Consider the following 15,175-nt stretch of genomic DNA (forward strand, 5'->3'; position numbering starts at 1 on the left):
AAAGATATACCGGTAGTAGAGCATGTCCAAAAACGTCATGGTATAGCATGTCAAAAAAAGGAATAAAAATGTCATTAAAAGTGTCATATTATAGCATGTTGAAAAAAGTGGTAAAAAAAGTAATTATACCATGTAAAAATAAGTAATTAAAAATTATTGTATAGCAAGTCGAAAACAGTCATATTATAGCATGTTGAAAAAGTAATTAATGAAGTCATAGAATGTTGAAAAAAGTAATAAAAAAAAGTAAAGGTATAGCATGTTGAAAAAGTAATAAATAAGTCATGGTATAGAATTTCGAAATTTCACCAAAAAAAAGTCAGTCGACAAAATTCATAAAATGTGGCATGACATTTTAATGACATTGCTATGGCAATTAGCCTATGACTTTTTAATGACATTTTTTGTGGCATACTACTTTTTTTATGTCATACTGTAGCATGCCATGTTTATTTAATACTATAACTTGATATTTTATTACTTTATTTCTGGCATACTTTAATATGCTTTTTCTATGACATTATAAAATACTATATCATGACATTTTTATGACTCTTTTATGGCACACTATACAATATTTTTATTACATTTTAATGGCATACTATTTTATGACCAACAATACTTTTTTATTCCATTTGTATTACTTTTTATGACATACTACTATGATATTTTTTATAATACTGTTAATTAATTTTTTTATTGCATACAATACATGATTATTTTATGGCTTTCTATACAATGGCAATTTTATTGCATACTATACTGTGATATTTCTGACACACTATAGTATGATGCATCTCAGTCACAGAGCCTGCCCCTCGCCAGATGGAAGGGCATCAGTTTAAGCCTACAGCAGACTGCAAGGCTCTAGATTACCTCACGTGCAGATCTGAAATTATCCCAAATTAATCATTGCAAATGCAATTAGCCATTTAGGATTGGCAAAGTAGTCTGTACTGGATATCATCTCTGACACTAACCTAATATTACACACTAGCCGGTCAAATGAAGCCACCGATGGAACATCATGTGCATTTTTCTCATCTGGCTAAAAGCACATGGAACATCCTAACTTCTGTTGTGCAGCATGGTTGTGATGCAAGAGCAAGATAAGGATGATGACATTAGAAAACACAAATCAGGGACTTGATGCAATACTGTAGGAAAAGCAGTTCACAGCACAACAACAAATGCTGTCATCGACATCAGAATGAGCAAATAATTTAATAGAAGAAGGACACAGGTGCTGGAAATATTAATGTGAAAACAAGCTATGCATTAAGGTATGTGGGGTTTAAAACATCCTGGCTGCAGCACAGTAATGTTGCCGGGTCATATTTTTTTTGCCAAAAATGAATAAAGCCTCAACAGATATCTAGTTATTGTCACTACTTTATTCACAGACAGATTTCATGATTTCATCGGCAGACAAAATATACAGATCATAGTTGGTTTTGTTTGACTAATATATCATATAATGCTCCCTTTCCAAATGATGGACTTTAATCCAGTCTCTGACTCTGGACTAAGGCTTTAATCGTTGTTTTACAAAACATACTAACAGTGCTGTTTTTCTCTTATAGATAAATACGTGCAAGGAAAACAAATACATTATTTGAAAAATCATCACAAAGGCATCAATGAAGTGCATGAAAAAAAAAAAAAGCAAAAAAGCAAAAAGCTAACGACCAATGAGAGCATCCAAACTAGAGACGGGCACCCTGTTTCAATAATGATGAAATACTTTTTTAAAAAAAGAGAAGAATGGCCGATGCAACCTTTCTCAAACTTCTAAAGAAGTGAAAAGCAGAAAGGGGAGCAATGAAGCAACTGGCAGGCAAGAGATGCAAGCAAGCAACTAGTCATCAGCAGTTACATGTTTACATCACAGAGAAATGATTGAAATCCGTGGGTAATGTTTGCTCAGAGAAGCAAGGCGACATGCTTTGAACAGATGATTGTGTTAGACACCTCCCGGACAGGAGAAAAATAATAAAGTACCGTCTGCTTGACGACACATAGAGACAGTCATCTCCCCCAACGACAGTAACCATCACACAAACCCCTGGAGGAAGAGGAGAGGTCTCGGAATTAGAATTCATTATCGGCTGAAGGACTTTGCTACGAGGAAAAGCATGTGATAGAACCAACAGTTGAGTATTGCATCACACTTCAGGGTAAATATTACCTATCAGAATAAAGGGGGGGAAAAAAAAACTAGGCATGTTGTGAAATCAAATTTGATGTTTTAAAAAAAATCGAACCAAAATTACAAGTCCAACTCAGACATGATCATCCACGGGAGGATGCTACAGCGGCTGGGGCGGTGACTGCAGATGTGCCTTTCGGGTGGTTGGGGACGGGTTGACACGGGCGTTTCTACGCTTCGTCGCAGATAACAGTCTCCACCACAAACGTGTTCTCGAAGTGACGGATGTGGTGGCAGTCCATCGCCTCCCGCTTGTTGATGCCTGAGAGGGGAACGGAGGATTAGACACAGCCCCGGAAACAACAAAGTCCCTTCCATCTACTCAAATAAAAAAAACACAGAGCTGACAGCCATCCATCATGCGAGCGAGCGACGGGCCTCCATTAAGCCCTACTTACGTCTGCGGGTGACGCGGCGGTTCAGGCGGTACGTGTCCCTCCCGTTGCACAGGCGGTAGATGAAGGGTCCCAGCTGACGCATGTTGTGTACTTTGTCGGTCACCACCATCTCTTCGTGGATGATGTAGGTCTGAGGCAAGTATGTTCCCTTCTGCAAGTGACAGAGGCGCTATAACAAGTCTGACGCAGATGTTGATACAATAACTCCACAGTGCTTACCCTTGTTGACATATGAGCGGAATTTGTGTATCGGTTGTCACGCTTTGTGAAGCTTTTTATGCTCATGATGCGTTTTCTCGCGCATGTACGTTTTCTACCTGGGTTTCTGGCGACTTCCAAGTTCCAGTGGACAAACACAAGGGGGTCATTGGTGATTCTAGAATCTCTGGTCTAGCTAGTTGTGTTACCTTCACGTTGATGAGGAGCTCCCAAAGGTTCCGCGGAGGCATCACGATGGTGGTGTTGAGCTCGATGACGTAGCACTTGTCCAGAGCGATGTCATGGTAGGCGGTCAGTCCCTGGAAAATGAAGCAGCTTATCAAAGACAAACCCTAAAGACAAGTGCTGAGCCTTTTTGTTGTTGTTGTTGTTGCTAATGTTGTTTATGTGTTTTATGTGACCCATGTAAGCAGTGCCTGTAAAACACTTTGGATGAACATTCGTGGTCCCCAGAGGAATCCTCACGACTTTAGGCATCCTTTGTTTTTCCATCCAGCACCACCAATAGTTTAAAAACAGTGTATTTAAAATTAAAACTTTAAACGTTGCGTGTTCTCTATTCAGGTTGTATTGTGTCGCGTGTGCGTTTGTCCTCACTCTGTGGAAGTCATGGATTATATCGGCGGGGTCGCTGCCTCCAAAGTGAGGCACGGGCACGCTGATCTTCTCGTAGTTGTCGGCCAAGTAGATGGCGACTTTTTCCTCCAGCTCCTGACGCCCACGCATCACCTCGTCGTCCACCAACATGCTGCATTCGATCAGAAACTCCTCCTGATCGTCTCTGATCTAAACAGATTGATCGAAACAAGTCAGCATCTGGATCGACACACCAGCTGGAACCGTGCTGTTTTGACACACAGGAGAGTACAATCAGCTCTTACGTGAGGTAGAGAGTAGAAATTGTAGACATAAATGGAGGCAAGGACGAGACCGGCCATGAACACAACCAGGCCAAAGGTCAGGCAGCACAGGCCGTTGAGGCGAGACTTCCTGGGCCGCAGCGGCAGGTCCAGTTCATCCTCATCCTGGAAATCACACACATGCAACACTGGTATTAATGTGTCGAATGGAAAGCATTTTCCAGGCAGCTTCAATCCAACTTCCGGCTTACTCATCTTCACCACGATGAACAGTTGAACATGACCCAGATTAGTGAACGCCCGGTAGTGAAAACGTTGACTCAGAGACGGCGAGTGATCTTCACACACGCCTCCAGTCTCACAGCCCGTCTGTTGGCAGGGTGGCACTTCCACACCGATAGTGGACTCACTCGCGGCGCGCTGCCATTTACAACAATAATGACTAACAGAGAAGTGCTGCACTGCTGAGCGCGTGTGGCAGGTTAAATCATCTTCTGAAGAAGCAGCTTTCTGAAGCAACAACAATGGTTGCTATTCTTAGTCTGTGGAGCTGTAAGGGGGGGGGAGGACGTCTGTTGTGAGATATTTCGAGAGAAAAGTGATTGCACATGCTCTGTTCTGAGGAAGTAAAACAGGAAACCACACAGACAGCTACAAAGGGTTATTGTCTGACAGTATCTGCAGAACGTGGGGTTCTCGTTAGAATACTGATTTCAGTCCAGTCCACTGGTTTTTTCGTGAAGGCATTTGGAAACAGAGGGTGCACAAGGACAAAGCGACAGCCACGCAAGCACGGACACAGAGTTCTGCGATGAATCGGGTTCTCCGTGTTCTTCCACCCCGCTGAAAGAGATGGAGGCTTTTTGTCACACCAGCTGAGAGCGTGACACACACCACCAGGCCTGTCCTTCTCCTGCTCAGTGCATTTGGGTGAAGACGTTTCAAAGTCACACAGCCACTCCAGCTCGGTGCACAAATAACAGTCACTTCATATGCATGCTTCATGTGCCATCTATATTCCATTAAGTATATTCCCAGCATCTTCTAGGCTTTGTCATGTATGAGGGTTGAGGCAATGCTGGGATGCTGCTATGGCCAAAGACTGAATAAATAAATAAAAAAAGAGGATTCTAATGCTCTGCCTCAGCTGGAGATGTGAAAAACAATGTTGCATGCCCTGCAAGCTACAGCAACCCTCATCTGCCATCTTGCGTTTTTGCATTTCTGCCCCTTCTTTTTTTTAAAAGCCGGGGTTTATTCAACTCTGCATTGGAGGGAAGAAATGCCAGTTATAAAGCAAAACATAATACACATCCATGACATTTTTAAAAGTGCTTTTTTTTTTGGCTTGTGGTTCTGTGCGTTTGCACCGAGGCTGGTGATGAGCGGTGCTGGCGCAGAGCGAATGAAAAGCGCCGTAAAAAAAAAAAGGAGAGACATGCCTCGAGCGTCACTCACCATCGGATGAGGAATGAGGATTTCGGTCTTATCGCCATCGATGTCCTCGTCCGCCTTCTGTCCCGCGACAGCCTGGAAACTGATCTGCACCATGGCTCGGTGTCACTTCGCCGTCTTCTTCGTCTGTCAACCGCCTCTCTGCAACAACACAGCCCCTCTTCTCACCGCCGGGCTGCTCCTCTGTCTGTTTGCGCTTTATCTACCGGAAGTGTGCTGTTTTTTTTTTAATGTCTTTTAAAGGACTAGTGCTGTGACATGACTAACTCCATTTACTCTACTATAATGTATCATCTCTCGCAGTTTAATTCCCTTTGCGCACGATTTTCCAATTAAATCTTCCAAATAAATAATATTAAATAAATAAATGATTAAATGCTTCAATATAACAGGCGTATGTACACACCCCAATGTTAACACACATTTCACAGCTGTTTTGTTAGTTCATGCACACTGGAAGAAATTATCCACAGCATTATTTTATTCCAAATGTTTTTGTTTTTTATTATTTTTGATTGTAGGGCCCAGGCCTTTGACACTTCTGAAAGCACTCACGCGCTCTATGCTGAAACTGGAGTCAAAGTCAACACACAGCCGTAAGAGTTCAATTTGACATTTCAATGGTGTTAAATACTTTTTTGGGGGGAGGGGGGGTCAATTCCAGTACAACATCTTTAGTACAGCATCATGCACAGCCAGTGGAGAACCATGCATGTTTAATGCATATGGAAGCTATCCGAGCGGCACGGTTGTCGGCACTGAGATGGTTTCTAATTTTTAATGTATACATGCCTCAGCACATGGGTCTTTCACTGTGAATCAACAAAGCTGTGGTTTCATCGGTTGTTTGCTCGGTACCACGAGGACAACCCAACACCCTCAAAGTACTCCGCTACCCACAATGCTTTACAGTCACAATTGTACTGGAATTATAAAGCCTCTAAAGAGAGAAGCTCAAATATGAAGGGGGGTACTAATGGTGTGCCGTGTTGCCAATGTCCTGATGAGTTCCCCCCCCTGATACACACTCACTGTGGGGCCACACAGCACTCCCAGGGCGCTAGCAAAGTGGTGAGGATGAGGAGAAAAAACAAGTTAATGAAGGAGGAAGAAAAGTCCCCCCCCCCCCCCCGCCCCCATCCTCGACTCCAGTTAGGGGATGTTGATCACTCAGCATCTCACAAAGTGCACAAACACACAGGCTTCAATGTTTCAGTTAACGCTCTCCAAATCCCCTCCTGCACATTTTCATCAGTCTGAGAGGAGACACTCAAGGTGTAGATGAAAATAAAGAGGATTAATAGAACCAGAGCTAATACCATGACATTCCTCCGCTGTACAAATTGTTAATATCCTATAGGTTAGCTAAATGTGAGCTGGCCCTTTAAGTTATGTAGAAAGAAACCCAACTGCAACCATTTCAGCAGTAAAATGAAATGCAAAAACAACATCACTTTACCGGTTTGTTTTTTCCCCCCGTATGGTTTAGAGTAATTTGAATACAATTAACCAAAAACGTGATGTTTAAGGTAATATATATATAATATATATTCATGTCAAGGTTAAACAAAAATCTACAAAGCAAAAAAAAAGGCATATGTACATGTTCACCCTGTCCCAGAAAACGAAAAAGAGACCCAACTCTCGGGTTTTACCAAATTCATACCGTACATCCTTCCCTCCTTCCCTTGTGTGCTTCGAAGTGCTGCGTCATAACAAAGCACACAGGAGGTCAATGGTTGCATGTGATGGCATTTGAGAGCTTTTTCGCCCTCGAATCGCTTAAATGAACCACTGTTGCTTTATTGGATGTAGGCGCAGATACGAACTGTCGCAGTTGCTGTGATACACATGCAATTCTGAGTCTGTGGCACTGGACATGGGAACCAGACTGTGCCGGCCATCACAGAGCCACCGCTGGCTACAGCCATGGATCTGTCACATTTCAAGGCATGCAACCAACACACCAATGTTCAACTTGCTCGTACCATTTCCATCACACGGTTTTAGCTGACATTTTTGCAGTTTGTGTATATGCATGTTTTTTTTTATGTTTTAATGTAATATATGCGTGTAAACCTGTGTCGACTTTTGTCCCTTGGTGCGTGGGCGCCTGTCAGGAAAGGCTGTCTTACATTGAATGCATGGTCATTTTCTGTCACTATGTCTGATGGACTGTTGTGTCATTATAATATACCTAACATATCTCAATGTGCAAGAAAGCAGCAGCATCTATTATTTTCTCGTATTTCTTTCGAAGGAAAATGACTGAAAAAAAAGAAGGAGAAAAAAAAAGTAATCAAATGTTCACTGAGGAGCATAGGAGCTGGCGAATTCCTATTGAGGTGATGTGGGTATGTTGGTTTTTCATGTTTCCTCAATTTTTGTTCAGAACAGCAGCTGCTGATGGGTCCATTAAGCAGACGCTTCCTGGATATTGTCCAGACATGGTCCTGGTGGCTCCTCCCCCCACCTCTGCACCTTTCCTCAGGCCTCCTGGGGGACAGGCCTCTTGAGGTCCCTGATCTGTTTGACCAGGTAAGTCTTTTCATCATTGAACTGTTCATCCTCCGTCCTGTCGTTCTGGAACTTGCTGAGAAACTCGATGAGTTTGGTTTGGTTCTTCAGCAGGATGTCCAGGATGGGCTGCGTCTTGTTGGGGTTGGCCACAAACACCTGGATGTTTAAGAAGAGGGGCAGGAATGTTAATATGTGCAGAGACTAAATATTGTTTTGTTAGTTCAAAAATGTGCATTAACTTTTACCTTAAAAACATGGAAAGCCTCAAACTGGATGTTGCGGCTCTTGTCCCGTAGCAGGTTCATCATTAATTTGAGATTCTCTGGTTTGCTGATGTATTTCGTCATTATGGTGAAATTGTGCCGGTCAAGAAGCAACTCCCCCAGTAACTATATCATTTCAGAACAAGAAATAGAAGTCAATATTCATTTGTTTTTATTTTAAGTGTAATATATCCACCAAATAGAGTCTATAACTTCCTTTAGTTCCTAAATGTCAAACGGTATTATAATTTAAAACACTGGTAAGTTAAGACTCCCTCATGTACAAACCTTTAATGGTATTAGACATTAAACAATATAAACTTAATTAAAGACTTAAGACAGATAGAAGATGCTGACCAATTTATTTACATTTTGACTACAGAACTACATGCATCTTAAAAAAGGGGCAGTCAAACATGCTCCAACCACTAGATGGCAGTCACGACAAGGTGATGGCGGTGGAATCGTTTTGAGAAACCAAACACTCTAACCAGACCCCATCTTTAAATAGCTGTCTTACACCACTGAATAAGACCTGTTTACTGGCACAACCCAGGGTCCTTACCTTCAGGGACTGCCTTTTAGTCACGTAGTTTTCTGAGTGGAGTAACTTCTCATATTCACTAAAGAACTAAATGAAGGAAGAGGTAGTGAGAGAGAGAAAAGACAGAAAAAATAGAAGTGGTAAATGTGTTAAGTAGTGGCTTTCACAATTGTTTCTGTGTCTTGTATGGAAAAAACACACAATGAAGGAACAGTAAAAGATTTGCTCTCGCAGAACGGCAGCTATTTTGTCTTCACAGCCTGCAAATTATGTCCCAAAAGGCTAGTTTGCTGTTGTTGAGGAAAGAGACTGCAAGCATGCCAAACACCCATACCCATTGTGGTGGCAGTATTATAGTGCCGACATGTTACATAAACATTATGGTGTTATGTCACTACGGCCATACGGACACTTGCATCCGGAAGCATCGAGCATAGATCATGCTTAATACAGCGCATGGCCTAAATGTAAAATATTATGTTACATGTAAATCTGTAAATTAGCAATTTTAGAACAGGCTGAAATGACCAAATACTTGGTACTAATACTTAATATATAGGATTCTGTACATGGCCTAAGCCCAATTCGAAGATTACAACTCAAATGTAAATGCAAGATATAAATCTGTAAGTCTAAGAATGGACAGAACAGGTAGAAGGGGTAAAATATTGGTTTCTGTGTAAAGAAGTTATGACAAGAGTCATGTTCACTTAATAAGGTCCAAAAATCTAGTATTCCAACTAGGATTTGTAATGTAAAAGCTTTGGCCTTAAAGCTTTAAGCACCTGGTACATATTGCAGAAAGAAAGCAGCACATATACAGGAATGAATGATTGATGAATTCATCTTTGCTCCATTGATTTGTTGAGATTTACTCTGCTGATGAATATTTAAAAATAAAATAAAATCTTGTAATAATTGTATTGTATACCCTTAGGATCTGAATTGTTAACCACTCGTTCAGCTGCCAAACAGCGGAGATGCATCATTATTCCCTCTATAATGTCATGGCCACACTCTACGTACATACCACTTTAAGCCTTTCTATCTTACTTTGGATGAATCCAGTGCCTTTTAAATACTAGGTTTCAGTTGAGTGCGGACTTACTCTGTCATAATGCTGCTCCAGAAACTCTGCACTAAGTAGCTTGTGTCTTGTGAGGAGGTCCTGAAGAGAGACAATGAAAAATAAATTAAAACTTAGTGGTTATTATTTAGCCTGGCAGACATGTGTCTCAAATCAACAAAATTGTAAACCCCTCAACCCTAAATTAGACAGAAAAAATGTTTGGCGTTTACAGTGTTACTTGTATCAGCAACCTACCGGTTGTGAATGTTTCTGGGTATTACTCAACGAAATTGACAAAACAGCTGTACAAGTGAGCCAACTTACTTTAAAAGTGGCGAATGCGTCTGAGGCAATGTCAAACGTTGACATCTCCACATATCTGAAGAAGTCATAGAACTGCTCCGACCACAGTGTGATTTTGGCCAGGGGTTCGTGTCTGATGCACTCCCTCAACATGATACCGCAGTTTAGGGCAATCTCTGGAGACTCATACCTGCACAAAACAGCAACAAGTCACAAGGACTTATCAACATATAGAAACATACTACACATGCTATTTGTTGATAGTGTGGTGCCAAATGTCCTGCCATAATCATGAAAAAGTATTACACATGACCAACTGTATTACTTATTACTTTGTAAATATGTTCCTGTGGTCACACATGACCTGTGTAGTATAAGGAAGGAGAAGCATTCCTTATTTTCATTACAATCAATGTCATGGTACCCATCTGTATTTCATAATTTTATCCAATTAGACATTCCTTCTACTGAGGTCACATTGACATTTGACCGCCAAATTCTTATCATTTTATCCTCGAGTCCAAGTGTTTTTGTGTGTCAAATTCCCTCCAGGCGTTTCTCAGATTTGGTCAGAACGGGACATACGTACACACAGACGGATGGACAAACAGGTGCTCTTATTTCCCTTAAGTTAAGTAAGTAACTTTGGAACTAGCTAGGTATTTCCAATACCGTGTTAACATGTATTGTTTCAACAATATTCATGAATAAAGAATCAGTCAAAAAAGATCAAGTGGCGCATGATTGCTCTCTGTGTCTGTGCCTTTTTACCCTTTAAGCAACATGAAGAGGATATTCTGCTGGGTGCAGAGGTACTCCACCGTGGGTGTCCGAGTGCCAATCTGACGCCTCAGGATGTTGTTGAAGATCTGAGCCACATCTTTCTTACCCTGGTGGCAACAGATAAAGCACACTTTAATATAATAGAGAATACAATGCACAAAAATGTGCAACACACTTCCAAACTGACAATGAAAACAGGAAGCAGAGGATTGTGGAAAGCCAAGATGCAATGACAAGAAAATAGATGAAAATTGCTTTTCATTGTGGTGTTTCAGCATATAGATGGCCTCGGATGACAAGGATATTGACAAATAATTACCCAAACAGCCACCATACTCATTCAAACTAAAATGTTGAATCACTGTTGTGATATTTCATTGTCTTCTTTTGTATGAGCAGAGAGGATGACAGTATGGCTGCATACGTCTCCTACAAAAGCCACCAAGTCTCACCTCAAAGTCGATAAGCTGCAGGTCTGCTATTAGGGTACTAAGCAAGCCACTGTTGTAGAGCTCCTGGGCAAGCTGAGCTACTGCTTCCGTTTGGGGCTCTTTCTCATTCGTCCCATACAGGATCTCCTTCATGGCAACCAGGCTTTTTGACACCTCCTCTGTGGCCTGAAATATACACATACATGTTACAGCATTTCAAGGACTAGAACGCTATTTCAGACTAATTTTCAACCCCCTCCCCAAAGGATTGATGAGGTGACGAATCCCTTCAGTTAAAATTTGTGCGAGATTCACCCTACCTTCTCAGCTTTTTTGTCAGAAATGTCATGCTTCTCAAGCACTGTCATGCTGTCCTTAAGGTTCTTGACGATGTCCGCCGGCGACTTGTGGGACTTGCCAAAGGGAAAAGGCATGGTGGAAAGTTACCACGGGCAACCAGGCAGTGGACTGTCCACCTGAGGAATTAAATGTAAAACTGGATCAGAGCCTTTCGACACTGCTGAGATGAGAACTGAGAGCATGTAAAAAAATTAAAAAACACCAAAAGGGCAGACATTGATGTTGTTGTACTGTATAAAATGTAAATATAAATAAACAGAAGCCCCACAACATGCTCAAGCTTATAGAAAGTCATAGAACCATACAGAAACAGCTGGTGAAGAATGTGGAGAAAGTGATTACAAATATATAGCCGGTGACTTGCAAATGAGTCAGACAAAAACATAGCAATGATACCATGCAAGTCCTGACAGAGGCTGACGAAAACAGATCGTAAGAATGATAACAGTAGATGCAACAAATACCAATACAGTGTCGAGCTTCACCTCTACAAAAACCTTGTGTGTGAAGTATAGATCAACCGTATGTATTACGCTTAGGTGATATATCAGGTTCCAGGATGTGTTATTTTTTGAAGAAGAATAGGAAATAATATATTGTAACATTGTATGTGTTAAAGAAAATAACCACTGTTATATGTTAGGATGACAAGTACTGAGACTGAACTCTCATATATTACCACTCATGACTCTCTACCTATCACTCATTGCTCATGGGCAAGACAAATAGTTAATTTAGTTGTTTATACTTTAGTGTGAGTGTTGCATGATCCCTTTCGCGATACTGTGGCAAAGGTTTTACCTTTCTTTTCTACACAAACGGAAATTAAATCGATACATATACACAGAAACGTACACAGCCAATGTACAAAACGCACGCGAGGAAAGATGATAAGAATAACCTGTGAAAGTTCTCCCTAGATCTGACCTTCAACGCTTCATTGAGCAATAGCACAATGTTGTGAATCTTCTGGTCACTGTCAGCAAATGATTAACCAAGCAATGTTGATTATGACATAGGTCGTCTACTTGCACAAACACAAAAACATACAAAGCACACTCCGGTCACTATTTTAGGGTATGTAAACACAGCCAATAAGCCTCCTCTCTATACCAAAACTTCTAACCCAAGATAAAACTGAACAGTGCTACAAAGCCCATATCTCACTGCGGCTCTTATTTAACTAGGTTACAAGGCCCCTTATCTACACAACTCATCCTGACCCACCCAACCACCTGATGTAAACTATGGGGCAAAAGCTGAAGTTTTCTAAACAGACAAGAAGAAAGCAGAGAAAGCTTTGGCTGTTTTGTTTTTTTTTTGTTCATACGTGGGGTAATGCAGGGATGACTAACACAACCTACACCAAGACAGACACAAAACTTCATCCCAGTGTCATGCTCATTTAATCAATTATTAAACAACTTTTTGAGATGTGTGTTTTCCAGTTTAACACTGAGGTTTAATCAAAAACATCAACACTAGCAATGTGGTCACTTTAGAGGTACTAATCTATCAGTCGGTCACCAACCTGTTGTCCCGGATCCTCTAAAGTCTGAACACACAAACCCTGGACTGGAGTAGTGACACGAGTCCTCTAATGCCTCGACAGGGAGTCCACATTTAGAAACGACGCGGGGGCCAGGAATATAAACCGAGCAGCACCAAAGTGGGAGGCGCAGCCCAGCATGCGTATATGATGCGTCACGCGTGACAGCGTTGAAAATATATAACAAAACGTATTCTCGTGTTGACTGGCGACTTGCTTACATCTTTATTAATCTGGACAACTGGACTTGGCCAGGTGGCCAAATCCGTCTGTCGCGCAGACTTATGCTCGTTAACGTGGCCAGCAGGCTTCTCTCCTCCTGACCCGCTTCAGTGTCAGTGACGCATACAGGAATGAAGCATATGGCAGGTCCCGAATCAGCTGGTCGCCGCTAACCAACAATGAATCCGTTACTAATCAGGTATCGTGCGCTGGACTAATGTCAGAGGTGCTGAGGTGCCTTTTCCACAAACATGGCCTACACGTCAGAAAGAAGGTGCAAGCCGTACCCTCCAAAACAAACAAAGTGTGTGAGAGGACAGCTGAGACGTCAGATGCTCTGCTAACATCTGACGGTAAACTAGCAGCCATCGAGAGCAGCTCGCTGATGCCAATCCAGTCATCCAGTTTATTTACACGCTATCACAGACGTCACCACAGATGTTTCTGCTACACGTACCTCGTGTCAGGACATGTATATAACATAACAAAGTCGAAACAGTAAGCTGGTCAACACAACCCGTGAGCACCGCCCATCTCTGTTATCCATGCCTGGTTTTGCGATGGTGCAATAAAAGACTGCCAACTTTGCGCAATACTGACAAAATGGATACTTGCTCGTCGAATAATTCTGTGGCGAGCTTAAATGCGAAGACAACTTCAGTGCAGAGCCGCAGTGAAACATGCCATTCTGTTACCTGCACACTCTATTTGACTACTTACATTTTAAATCCGTTCGCCTGTAATATTTCAATCACTGTCTACCAAACAACAGTACTACTCTGCTGGCTTTGCAGGTGGAAGTGTGTGTATGTGTGTGCGTATGTGTGTGTGTCGACACACAGAAGGCCTCGGCAGGCCTAACGCTCACAAACCTCTCCTATTAGCTTTAGTTTAATGCTAGCTTTGTTGTAAATAGCTCAGGCTGTAGGGGGCGAGTGCAGCTAACGTAGTCGGATTTGTAACGTGGCGTTAATATTGGTGACTTCGGTTAGCTAGCCCTCCTAGCATAGCGTTAGCCAGGCCTGGCAGTCGATCCTCGCGCGAGCGCTACGGAGCCCATGCCAGGCTTTAGCACATCATCAACAGCGGGTTAGCCTCGGCGTTGATGCTCGAGAGCTGTCCGAGAAAGCTAACTTACCTTAGCAGATTTCGCTAACGAGCTACATTTAAAGGCAGCCGTTGTTAGCTGAAGTAGCATTACACCACAGTGCTCACAAATGGTAACGTTAATTCATACCAGCATAAAAAACGTAACATAATGGCGCCAATGTTACCTTGTAAACGCCGTTTTCTCTGGTTTCCTCCAATTTGTCAAGAAAGCAAAAGGCAACTCAGGTGTTCCTTCCAACAAAACCTGCTTTGTTTTTCCCGTGTTCGCCGCCTCCCCTTGTTTATAACTTGCTGTAGCTAATTGTGCAGCCCCTGTTGTTCCCCCAGTTCTTTCTCTGAGCTCGACTGGCAACGCTAGCAACTGGGAGGTTGTCACTGCAGCAGCGTCTGCCGCCTTCTGTGGCCGTCTCGTGTCACTGCAACAGTGGTAGGTGGCGTTCCGCGAGGAGGGCAGGTGGCCGCACGGGGGCGCGCTCACCCCGCGGAAGCTCCAGATCAACTAACTACACTAAAGTAACTAATGTTACTTACACAGTAATGTTTCAGTAAACTGATACTAATCCATTAGTCTATATGAGATCTGGATCACTCAGTCACTTCTGTGTGGAGTATTCTTTACTTTAACTGTTTGCATTAAAACTTCAATGCAAAAATAACAGTATATATTCAGTACATCTTCATCCATCCATCCATTATCTGTAACTGCATGCTATTCAGGGTCGCAGGGGAACTACATGTCAAAATGCAAATATATAAGGGGATATTCTTTTTCATCCATATTTTATGCATCAGTATCTCATCGGGAGCTGGGGTTACAGCTGGCTTATTAAAAAAAAAAAACACAGTAGGCAGGAATGTTTTTCTAAATGCAGTGTGTGCA

The 15,175-nt window shown here is 42.1% G+C and overlaps 2 protein-coding genes across 3 annotated transcripts; both read right to left on the reverse strand.

Moving 5' to 3' along the window:
- Positions 1-1,374: 1,374 nt before the first annotated feature.
- On the reverse strand, positions 1,375-5,345 carry LOC311020215 (integral membrane protein 2C-like). Its single transcript, XM_084020144.1, has 6 exons — positions 5,145-5,345; positions 3,708-3,851; positions 3,424-3,612; positions 3,015-3,125; positions 2,608-2,758; positions 1,375-2,471 (listed from the first exon to the last, which is right to left on the reverse strand). Exons 1-6 carry the CDS (start codon positions 5,235-5,237, stop codon positions 2,380-2,382), a joined length of 780 nt encoding a protein of 259 aa, XP_083876270.1. The 5' UTR covers positions 5,238-5,345; the 3' UTR covers positions 1,375-2,379.
- A 439-nt stretch (positions 5,346-5,784) lies between these two features.
- Positions 5,785-14,643, reverse strand: cab39 (calcium binding protein 39). Of its 2 annotated transcripts, none has more exons than XM_084020136.1 (9): positions 14,460-14,643; positions 11,375-11,530; positions 11,076-11,240; positions 10,612-10,730; positions 9,862-10,030; positions 9,577-9,636; positions 8,490-8,555; positions 7,907-8,050; positions 5,785-7,817 (listed from the first exon to the last, which is right to left on the reverse strand). In XM_084020136.1, exons 2-9 carry the CDS (start codon positions 11,486-11,488, stop codon positions 7,629-7,631), a joined length of 1,026 nt encoding a protein of 341 aa, XP_083876262.1. In that variant the 5' UTR covers positions 11,489-11,530; positions 14,460-14,643; the 3' UTR covers positions 5,785-7,628. The 2 variants fall into 2 exon arrangements, with proteins under 2 accessions (XP_083876262.1, XP_083876263.1); XM_084020137.1 differs by lacking the exon at positions 14,460-14,643 and adding an exon at positions 12,946-13,064.
- Between the last annotated feature and the right edge of the window lie 532 nt (positions 14,644-15,175).

Source organism: Eutrigla gurnardus, assembly GCF_963514095.1.
Source record: "Eutrigla gurnardus genome assembly, chromosome: 10".
Classification (NCBI taxonomy): Eukaryota; Metazoa; Chordata; class Actinopteri; order Perciformes; family Triglidae; genus Eutrigla; species Eutrigla gurnardus.

Bases quoted from the DNA above. Each gene is read 5' to 3' on its own strand.
- LOC311020215 (XM_084020144.1), bottom strand. From the start codon at position 5,237: ATGGTGCAGATCAGTTTCCAGGCTGTCGCGGGACAGAAGGCGGACGAG. The intron at 3,852-5,144 runs GTGAGTGACGCT...TGTGATTTCCAG, and splicing joins TCCTCATTCCTCATCCGATG to GATGAGGATGAACTGGACCT. The intron at 2,472-2,607 runs GTAAGTAGGGCT...TTCCCCTCTCAG, and splicing joins CCGCCGCGTCACCCGCAGAC to GCATCAACAAGCGGGAGGCG.
- cab39 (XM_084020136.1), bottom strand. From the start codon at position 11,488: ATGCCTTTTCCCTTTGGCAAGTCCCACAAGTCGCCGGCGGACATCGTC. The intron at 10,731-11,075 runs GTGAGACTTGGT...TGTTGCCACCAG, and splicing joins TGCAGCTTATCGACTTTGAG to GGTAAGAAAGATGTGGCTCA. The intron at 8,556-9,576 runs GTAAGTCCGCAC...TCCTTCATTTAG, and splicing joins TGGAGCAGCATTATGACAGA to TTCTTTAGTGAATATGAGAA.